Source organism: Poecilia reticulata, linkage group LG20, assembly GCF_000633615.1.
Source record: "Poecilia reticulata strain Guanapo linkage group LG20, Guppy_female_1.0+MT, whole genome shotgun sequence".
NCBI lineage: Eukaryota > Metazoa > Chordata > Actinopteri > Cyprinodontiformes > Poeciliidae > Poecilia > Poecilia reticulata.
Window position 1 is genome coordinate 12,453,420 of NC_024350.1, and position 11,282 is coordinate 12,464,701.

The 11,282-nt window shown below is 39.2% G+C and overlaps 1 protein-coding gene across 6 annotated transcripts in view; it reads left to right on the forward strand.

The window, feature by feature from the left end:
* ofcc1 (orofacial cleft 1 candidate 1) overlaps positions 1-11,282 on the forward strand; it is a 95,552-nt gene that overhangs the window by 26,787 nt on the left and 57,483 nt on the right. For all 6 annotated transcript variants that reach the window (XM_008438695.2, XM_008438696.2, XM_008438700.2 and 3 more), the window contains 4 exons: positions 1,703-1,942; positions 5,376-5,524; positions 5,754-5,868; positions 6,610-6,904. In XM_008438695.2, coding sequence (XP_008436917.1) covers positions 1,703-1,942; positions 5,376-5,524; positions 5,754-5,868; positions 6,610-6,904 — 799 coding nt within the window. The remainder of the gene's footprint in view (positions 1-1,702; positions 1,943-5,375; positions 5,525-5,753; positions 5,869-6,609; positions 6,905-11,282) is intronic.

Below are 11,282 nucleotides of genomic sequence, written 5' to 3' on the forward strand. Positions count from 1 at the left end.
TATATGCTGTAAGATACAATACGTCATTACACAATGGAATAGGATGGCGTTATAAAGAGAAGGTGGTGTAGGATAGGGTTGGATAGAATGCTACATTTATTTATTTTTTGTTTTTAATCCTATTCTTCAAAATAGTGCAAATCAACCACTTGGTGTGGCAATAGGATTATGTTGTAATTAAAATGATCAAGCCCCCTCAAAACACAAATAACTATATTTGGGGACTATACTAATTATCAGTATCAGCTGATAGATCTCTGAATGATCATAGTAATATATATATTTTTAAAAAAATCCCTGGAAGAAATAGTTAATGGCAAAAAGCTCCAAATTTGTTTTGGATATTGATGAATTGATTATTTAAATCCTGTTAAAGACTTTAAGATAGGAGAAACTATTTCCATTAACCGTCTTCTGTATGTCCTACTTAATAATTTTTAACTACCTACCTTACACTATAAAACAAGGCACATGCAAGCAAAAAAAAAAAAAAAAAGGAAGCATCTAGTCCTTGAAAGTTCATTTTACCACCGCAGGGCTTGCATGTTGGAAATCTTCTCCTGAATGGGCAATCTAACTTTGACAGCAGTTAATGTTGATGTGCTTTGAATGAGGTTTAAAGGCTATAACCCAAAGAAGCTCATTAAATGGAGAATATTAGCTGTAGTGGGATTTTTTTTTTTTTTTTTATCAATACACTTTTCGGCATTAGAGCGCCTTGTTACGTTTTCCACGAGTAAATTTAAGTTTTTGACTGATCAATCATTTTCTGACCGGTTCAAACTTTATAATTATAATGTCAAAGTGAAAACATATTTTTCAAAAATTAATGAAAGATCAAAATGAAGTCATTACTTTGCAGAAGCCCCTTTGGCAGCAATTACAGCTTCTTGAGTAAGTCTTTAAAAGCCTTTTACACCTGGATTTAGGCCGTTTATCCAAGTCTTCCTGGCAGATCCTCTCAAGCTTTGAAACGCTGGATGCCATTTCAGGTATCTCAACAGATGTTCCTCGGTTTTTAATACTGAGCCCTGGTTAGGCTTCCAGATGACAGGTTTTCCTAAAAGAGAGCGTTGCCCTGTTTATTTGAAAACCTCAAGATCACCGTCCTTTGTCTGGGTGAACTGTAGTGCCAGGTTTTAATAGTGTAACTTCTGGAACACATTTCTACATATTTATTTGTTCTCGAAAGAACTCCCTACATTTGGGTGGGTTGAATGGTCTCTGACTTCAACCAAACCCTCCACCATGGAGGTTAGCATCTCCACATGACTTGCTCTTGTCCAAAACAGGGAATAATGAGTCAGATTCCTTTACCTTTCTAAAACTAACAAGTTAAAAATATCTCAAATTAGGCTGAGGCCCAATACACGAGATCATCCCAAAAAGAATTTTTACTTTTTAAATGACAAAACAAATTTTTCAGTTTTCGGTGCAGTTTGCGCCAAATTATAGCTGGATAACTTGACATTTTGTAGTATAGTAGACCAATAACTGCTGTGGTTGCAGTCTGTTGATGGGATATTAATATGTTCTAATAATGCTATTAACTTTATGAGCAACTCTTATGTCTAATAAAATTTTGGGTAAAAACACAGATGATCTGTTGTCTATTAAAATGAAAAAAAAAAAGATATGCTTATAAAATATATGGAGTTGAAATGTTTGCCCATCCTTGTGTTCTACTATTTCTTCTTTATAGGGGGACCAGGGAGCCCTTCCCCAATCCATAGAGATGTGTGTGTGTTGCCTGAGAGCGGCAAGGGACAAGCTTCCCAGAGGTCTCTACTCGGTCAGAGTGGCACTTCAGAGCCCTTTAGGAGGCCCTCCTCTCCACCTGCGCAGTCCAAAAGAGCAAACCTGGTCGGCGTCTACTGAGCCAGTCGAGCACCGAGGCCGCTTCTACGACAACGACCTGCATATCAACCAGAGCCTCTTCATGGTGCCGCACACTGACTTGTTTTATAACGCTATGTAACAGTGTTATAAATAGCTAAATGGTGGGATTTGGTTGTAGATTAAAAAAATGAATAAATAGTCCTCTAAATAGCTTGTAGTCACATTTGACTTCTTAGCTGTCTTTCTTCTTTTCACTCTACTGTAAAAGCCAGATTTGAGGAGGTGCACTACTAATAGTTCTTCCAATAATGTTCCCCACATGATTTATGGATCTAAGTGGCTAGATCCATAAATCTGATGTGTTCCTTGGTCATCAAGATGCATTTTGTTCACTCAAGTTATTTTACAAACGTTTGAGGCTTTCACAGAACAGCTGGATCTGTATTTAGATAAAAGTGGATTTTACTTGCTAATTTGATAATATGTATCTTACTGCAATTGTGGGCGCTAAATATTATTTAAGGTTACGAATATAAAGATTCAAATGGGCTCTTCACTTTTTGATGGGTTTTTTTTTATTATTGTAAAATAATCAAAAACTAGTATTCCGCAATACTTTTTGTCGGTCTATTCCACAGAAAACTGTGACTGTAGCATAAAATGTGAAAAAGTTGAAGTAACTTTAAACTTTTTACATGTTTATGTTAACTCGTTGAAAACACCAATCCCTCTTTTTTCTTTTTCATAGCAGAGGAATCTGTGTTTTTCAGTGTTGGGCCTTTTGAAGTCGCGCAGCAGATTATATTAGATCAAATCTGAGCCCATTTCACAATCACTCTCTTAAACCTCTTAAAAAGAAGCCATCCTCTGTATAGGCATAAGCAGCTCTAATCTTAAAAAACCTCAAAACCTACAGACTTATTCTGGATGGTTGATATTGACCAGTGGATTAGGTTCTGTTTATTCATTGATCATATGTGTGCGGGACAAAAGATTCACATACAAACAAAACCAAAAAAAAAAAAAAAACACCCCTTAAAATAGATTCCTTTAAATTCGGTGTCCCTCCCGATCCTATATAGTCGTGTATGTATGCTCTGTTTTCTAATGGCATCTGTTGAAGGCCTATGCGGAGCATTCAGCACATGTGGACACTGTCAATGCGCTCGTGGGCGTATTCACTGAGCCCAAGCTGCCTGATAATATTGTCTCCAGCTTCCATCCGACATAAAGCATGGGGTAAAAGCTGGCATGAACTGAATGCAGACCTGGGATCTGAAAAAAGAAAAAAAAAGAACGGTTTAAGTACAGCATAGTATAAATGCCTTGTGTCACTCTTCTTCCCCTCCTCTTCTCCCTAAACTGTGAGCTGTGCTTCATAGACAAACCAGCTGTTGTTATTCACATTGACAGCGGTGGAAATGCCGATCAGATTTGTATGAGACCACTAGCTTAGATGTTTTTTTCTTCCCTTCCCTCCACTTGCCCACACTATAGCGTGCGATTTCAGAAGTACATGCAGTCCCTTCTAAGAGGAAATGAGGAATTAGTGATGGTAGAGGGAGGCCAGGAGCTTATTTTCCCCTTCCTCCCTCTCCATCTTTCTTTCTGTCTCCCCCACTTTTCTTTCATTCACCACTTGTTTTGTCTGCCTGGGCCGGATTAAGGCGGAAACAGTTGAGTGTCAAGCTTTTGCAGGTGAGTGGGAACGCCTCGGTGGAATTGACAGAGTGTCTGAATTTCATTTTACGGCAAAACGAGAATGACGTGGATGTGGTTTTAGTTTTGGAGTAAACAAGCAGAGGAAAAAAAAAGCAAATAAAAAAAAAAGGAAAGAAGATCTTGTAGAAATCCATTCATTTGGTGTTTTTTTTTCTTGTTTCCCATGCTTTTCTCCCGTGCAGGACTTGCAGGCAATTTTTTTTTAATGGTTGCCGTCGTTACTGTGTTTCTATAAGAGTGAACGAATGGCGTCACGGAGACCAAGGAACACACCAGAGCGGTCAGGGTTATAGGTGTTCAGACGTGCAAAGTAGTGTGATAACATACAACAATATCTCAAGGTTTAAACATGTCAATGGGCACTGTTTAATCAATCAGCTGAAAAATGGGTAAAAAATGATAGAATGTAGGCAAGAAGAGTATTTTGTTTTTTTTTAAATGCAAGTAAATCAGGATATTCTTCGGAAATCCACACTGGGAGTTTTTTTTTTCTTTAGAAAAAAACTACAAGACTACAAAACATGGTTGTGGCAGTATGATGCTGTGTGGAGGCTTTCCTTTGGCAAGCGCAGGGAAGCAGGTGAAATTTCATAGAAGGCTGGAAAAAGGATCATATTTCTGTAGCAGTTCATGTTTAATCTGTATTCACAGACTTGGATCCATCTGACTGAGATGGGGCTGTTTTGGAAAGAAAGCTAGCGGGAAATTGTTGCATCTAAATGGGTGAAGCTGGCACAACGAAGACTTGCAGCTGTGATTACAACAACGTCATCTTCTGAGCCAAACTATTTTCCTTTCAGTTCACAGTTATGCAGTAAATCCAGACGAATTTCTTAAAGTTTGTGATTTAAATGCTTCTGTATCCTACATGCAAATAACTATGTCTAAAAGCAAGCACACACACACACACACACACGCTGACAGAACACTTCTAGTCGAGGTCATATTTCCCACAGTAAACGAATTACATAAATATCCTCAATATTCTCAATATCTGTAATCCGTGATATTGTTCCATAAATTTATGTCTGGAGTCACGTGCCACTAACCGTCGTTTCACCGGTGTGTCCCAGATTCGGTGCGTGATACACATGATTTATGCGTTAAAACAAGTCCCCTGCATTTTCCATTACGACTAATAAAGGGATAAAATATTTCCTACTCAATGATGGATGAAGTGGGGCACACTTCACTGTCAGTTCATTTTTTAAGCAAACCCCTACCGTTCTCTGGGTAAATAAGCATGCGCGCACTTGCCGTTGACTGCCAACCACCAACACGCCTTGCTTTGTGCAAGACACCCGTAATATTATCAATTTGATTTATGGTGGCCTTACTGGATCTCTAATTCAGTAGCTGTCAGTTTATACTACAGTGGCAATCTGAAGCTCCCCTTTCCACACCGCCTGTATCCGTGAAACATGTGCTTTTTTGGCAAATCTGCAGAAATAGGAGGCCGCTAAGAAAATTCTCAATATCCGTGACTGCCGTCCTTTCAGTGAATATTTACCTCCAATACTTTGTGTAGATAGGCTATTCATTTAGCGCAATACCGTAAGCCCGTCTGTTTCTTATACAACGTTGGACCCTACTTAACAGTCAGGTGAAGGCTCTTGGTTGCACCGGCTTTTATTTCAAGGCATTTGAGAAATGGGAGGGCCGAATCCACATTTGTAGAAACTTTGACAAAACATGTTTTATTTTCACATGTGTTGAAGCTACACAGTATGTATCTTTTATTAATAAAATAAATTATTCTTTTTTTTCTTTTTGAAGCATGTGGTTGAGTGCATCTGTTGCTCATGTTTCTGCAGAGCTTACCTGCCACCTCTGAAATCAACCCCTCCATGGTTTTGCTGTTCCAACTCATCAGCCTACCTGGACACAGTAGCCATTTTAGCTCTGCACTGGCCTGGGGAGTATTTCCTCTGTGCAGCATGAGCCTGAGTCTGGTCCAGGGCAGGTAAGTCAATAAACAGCATGAAGCTTCCACAGTAAGTACCTTTTAAGCCAGCGTCTTTAGTACGGGACCGGTTAGAATTAGAAAGAGACTGGAGAACGGATCGTCCAAACTGTTTCAAAAAGAACAACAACAAAAAAAAAAACCATATGCAGCTTTATTTATTTAATGCTTCAATCTAGTTGAACCATCAACGTTTTTGGTTGCCAATAATGATGTGCTATCGTCTTAGATTCAAAACTCCACTGATCAGGGGGGAGCCCAGCCCACAGCTGGACCAGTTTAAAAAAATCGAGGCTATCATCTCCTCTGATCTAGACCACTGGCTGTGCAACCTGTATTTTCAGGTGAGTGCTCTTTTCCCCTGGTTTGGTTCTGTAAAAGACCTACAGTTTGCTCATTTATTTATTTATTTATTTCATTATTCCATTGCACGTTAAACATTTAGGGCTGGTAGAATGCATGTGCATGAGGTTTAAAACTACAATCCCCCGTTTCATTACGTAGGTTGTTATGGAAAGTCCAGCGGGCGTTGGACGGTTAGATGTTTCCTATGAGAAAAAAAGCACTTGCAGAGAAATTGGAAATTGTCCCCAGACAGAAAACAAAATCCACATCTTTACCCAATAATTCTGGATGCATCTAAGCTGATGCATTGATTAGATTAGTAAACACTGTAATCAAATTAAAAAACCAGAACAATGCTCTCCCTCTTCTGTGTTTGCATCTTTATCCCTTTGACTTCGACATGCTGTTTGTATTACTCTATCATTACTGTGGTCTACTGTTGCTTTGACTCCTGCGGGATATGTTTGCTTGTCTTCGCTAATGCAGGATACAGAAAACAAGAAGTATGCTTACAGACTTAACTTAGTAGTTATATGGCCCAATGTCAAAAACATTAGCAAATATCACATAAATTGATTGATTATAAGGGACAAAAAAAATGTGGAGCAATGACATGTTTACTCAATTTATACTTAGAGATCAGACAGTCTGATTGTTCTGTGATCATTATTATTATTATTATTATTATTATTATTATTATTATTGTTGTTGTTGTTGTTGTGTTTTTTTGTGCGTTTTAGGTAAAGAAAATTCCACTCGGAACATCCGGAGGGACTGAGCTCTTTGTCGCACCGTCGACATCCCTCTCCAACCCTAAAATCTTATCCAAACCCGAGGATCACCATGACCTGACCCTTACCCAGCGGCCCACGTCCCAGTCTCAGATCTGCCCGCATCCCCTTCTTCTCCAGTCCCAGCAGCACCTGTACGTCGGCCCCGGCTGCAGAGCGGGAGACTCCGCAGTCGTGCTCTCTCAACACGGTTCACCTCTCCACCTGTCGGCTGATTCCGCTGGCTCTTCTTCATCTCTGCCAGGTAGGAGTCCAAAGCTAAACCTCGCGCCCCCCGCCACCAAACTATGCCACAGTGGGGGAGAAAATGTAACTCAAATGTCTTGAGCTGGGGGAAAAGAAGAATGGCAGTTCTCACATGCATGGACTCTCTGCTGGGGTGAATGTGCTTTGGGGTAAAGTTAAATAAAGAAAGGGAGCGGAGTTTGCATAAGCAAATGAATGTTTTCTTTGCATGTTTATGTGACAATACCCAACAGATACAATGCACACTTCTTTTAGGCAAATATTTAGGCTGGACACTCAATACTGATTGTTAGTGATAGCATTCCAGTGAATACCATTGCGAATTTCACCTGTGAACAAACCCTTAACGCACCGACATAGAAGGCCCTGGACACGAAGTCCAATTACTGGCTGCTGGAAACTTACACTAAATAACTAATTAGTCCAGCAGTGAGGCCAAGAGATTTATCCCTAAACACGACAACACAGAAAAGCAAACAAATAGATTCATTTCTGTTTATCACGGATAGAAGACACTCAGAATTTAACCAAGAAACATTTTATTTGGTCAGACCTTAGTTAATATGTTTGAGTATAACAAATGTAACTTTGAGACTTAAAACAACAAATAGATTAGTGTCCATTCTAATACATTTTGAATTACTATGGTCCTCTCATGTAAGAAAAAGAGACAGCATGCATTGTACATGTATTTTCAAAAGCTTTTCTCTGTATAGCACAACTAAGATGTGCTGTACATTGTCAAAGACTGCTGCAGGGTTAAGAAGCCCGGCTTGCATCAAATTTGACTTTAGCATTGTTGACAGACTGGTTAAATCTGGAGACAACCTTCTTAGATCTACTCTAAGGAAGTGGCATCCTAACAGCCACAGATCATGTTGATCACTGGGATTGTCTGCCTCTGAGTTAGGAAGCTTATGTTGAATGCAAGTTTTAACTTTGTAACTAAACTATTTAAAGCTGAATACAAACTTTGTCACAGCAAATGACTTTCTCTACCACATAGCTTAGACAAGTTCTCAACTTTTATTATGTTCAGCAGCTAAAAAAACAAATGAAACAAAAAAAAAAACACAGATACAAGTTAGTTTAAATTCTAAAATTTTTTTAACATCACTTTACTGTCATGATCCAAACTACCATATTAAAAAGGAACAAAATAACTGGGATTTAATTCAGACAATAATAATAATAATAATAATAATAATAATAATAATAATAATAATAATAATAATAATAATAATAAAGAAATGTGTAAATCTATTCTAACGAAGTGATTTGTAAAACATTTCCCTAATAACCACAGCTGAGATGTGCTGTTCATTAGCAGCGACTCCCTCAGGCATAACAAGTCCAGCTTGCTGGAGCAAGTCAGACTTTAGCTTTAGCACTGTTGCTAAATTATTTACTTGAGGATTGAAACTTAAATTGTTGCTCCAACAACAAGAAAAACCTTTGCAACCGAAAACAATACAAAAGTTCCCGACTTACCTGTAGATGATTCTTGAATCCATAACAAAACAAAGACATGGTAGACGCATCCGAATAATTGTGAGAATAACATTTTACTGAGAGAACATCTGATTTCAAATGTTTAAGTAAATTTGATCATGTAAACAATGCTAATATCTAATGGTAATATTTAATACCCTCACAGTTTATCAAATTCTTTGTTGAGCAGGTCCTTGGAGGCATCGTGTTTTTCTCTTTTTCTCTCCGTCTTTTTCTTCTCCTTTCTTTCTTTCTGTCTGTCTTTCTCTCTCCTTCTTTCTTTCTTTCTTTCTTTCTTTCTTTCTTTCTTTCTTTCTTTCTTTCTTTCTTTCTTTCTTTCTTTCTTTCTTTCTTTGTGCATGTACAGCTCATCTTTATTTAACAGTTCTCAAAAGTTTCTGGGGTGCTCTGCTTTAAACATCACACAGGCTTTTTAATTACAAATGAGTTGTGACAGGTCTGCTGGGTAGCACCCTGGCCCATTTTAAACGTGATGCCGGCTGACAGCTTGGCAGTGTTCTCCCAGCACTGAAACATGTGGAAGAAATTGGTCTTTTACATTTCACAGCTTGTCGCTTCCTCCGCTAGCTGACCTGTGACCCCCCACAGAGATCCTAACACCCACAAGGGAAGTGTCCCCAACGAACCGACTGCATTTCCAAAGAGGGAGAGAAGGAGAGCGAGAGACGCTCTTACTATGCAGGGATTTATGTTCAGCCACATAAAGCAAAATTCGGCGGATCTGCTCGCCGAGGAGAAGAGTGCATGCTCCCCCTCGTGCACGGGCACGCATGGAAACACACGCACGCACACCGCATACACACCTCCTCGCAGTCAGGTGAAGAGGTTGCCGGAGAAGTGAACCCGATCCGGCGAGTGAAATAATGGATCAAAAGGTGTCCCGCACAACACCTCATCTGCGCCGCTCCCTAAGCCAATCTGACGTTTGGGCCTCATTTGCATACAGATCAGTTCAGGTTGCATTACCTCTGGAGTGAATTATGGCGTTCAGATGGGGCGATATGTCAAGGCTGAGCAGGGCGATTGGATGGACAACTTTAACCTAGCCAAAAATGGAAATCCAATTCAGTCAGGGAAAAGAAAAACGAATTATCCCCACCTTCTCCAGTTCTCAGTCAAGTCAGGGAGGTGGGGAGGGGGGGTTCAGACGTTTCCTTTCTATTTCATGCTTCCCCGTTTCTGACGCTGATGTGTGCTGTGGTGGGATCACTTTCTCGGTGCATGTAATGCCCGGATTTTCCTTAATACCCATTTGTCTCAGAGTCGGGACAAGTACATAGAGACCTCTTGTCATTTATAACGTCATAACGCACAAGGCTCGACAGTGAGACATTAAGTTTGCGATCCTGAGGCTTTAAGTTAATTAATCTTTTCATTAAAAAACAGAAAAGAAAAGAGAATCACGACACTTGTCATGTATCAACAGAACCAAACCTGACATCCCAATCTAGAATAATACCGCTGACAAGTTGTGATCAGAGAGTCGGAGCGTTACCGCGGACGTTGTTGTATGTGAACTCATCATTTCGTGTTGCAGGAGAACTTGTAATTCCATGATCATAATCTGATTTACCTCAGATGACTTGCCAGAGCATAATGAAGTGTATTTAGTATTTTGCTGATGCGCTAGAGGCACACTGGGTTAAGTGACCTTTCACATTAACAGAATGATCCAGTTACACTAGGTTTGTTTGAGCCCAAGTGACAAATTAGATCAGTGTCTCATTTCACGACGTCTGTAGTGGATCATTATGAGGACGCCGATGACGCTTTGTTGCTTTTTCAATGAATTTATCTTAACATCAAGCCCCTCATCACTCAAGATGATATCAGGGTCTCCCTTCATCTACAGTCTTGTTTGGAGCATTCTCATTTCAGGGTTCTCTCCCCTTTACTCCCAGTTATCAGACTTTCAGATCATCATATTGTCGTGTCGATCCGTTATTCTGAATGTGCCCTTGGCAAGTTTAGTTTTTAAAAAGAAGAAGAGGGAAATAAAAGATTGTAAGGCTATTCTTGGAATCCCTTAATAAGATTATCACATTTCAAAACCTTTTGTGATGTATGCAAAGAAAGCTGGAAAACCTTTCATGGAAAATAAGATAAATGCTACCCCTAAAACTTTTTTTCTCATTGCAGCCACACCCTCAACTGTTTTTATTCAATAATAAATTGAACAATTGTGAATTTAAAGTTGTTAATTTAGCTGTTTTTAAATATACCAACATCTGCAGATTGTGGCGTGGATTTAATTTCAAGCCCCCGTTTGCTCTGATACAACTAATAAAGTTCAGTCCATACTGACTGATGCCACCAAATTAACTTTCAATTAAATTGTTCATTGTACTTCCAGCTGGTTCTTCCCCTGTATGGAGTGTAACTACAGCTGTTCTGTGGGGGTTTATTAGGCGCTGTTGTTGAACAATGAACTTCTTGAAAATCCACGGACACACCAGACAGGTCAAGAATAAAGTTCTGGAGACATTTAAAGTGGGTTTAGGTTATAAAACAACAGGAAAGTGGTGGAATGATAGCTGCCAGAGAAAATAATCCCTAATAAATGCAGTTCAAAGTTTGCCAAAAGCCCTCTAGGAACCTGGCAAACATGTGGAAAAAGTTCCCTGATCGGATGAGTAAAGTGTTTATTTTTTTCCATCATATCACATCACCACAAGCCCCTCATCACAGAGATACAACATGGTAAGAGTGCTGCTTTTCTTCCGCAGTCACTCTCAATCCACTCTGACTGTAGCTGAGATACTTTGCAAGGAGATATGGACAAAAAAGTCTTTTGATTTGCAAAGCTGATTTTACTATATATTTATATATATATATATATATATATATATATATATATATATATA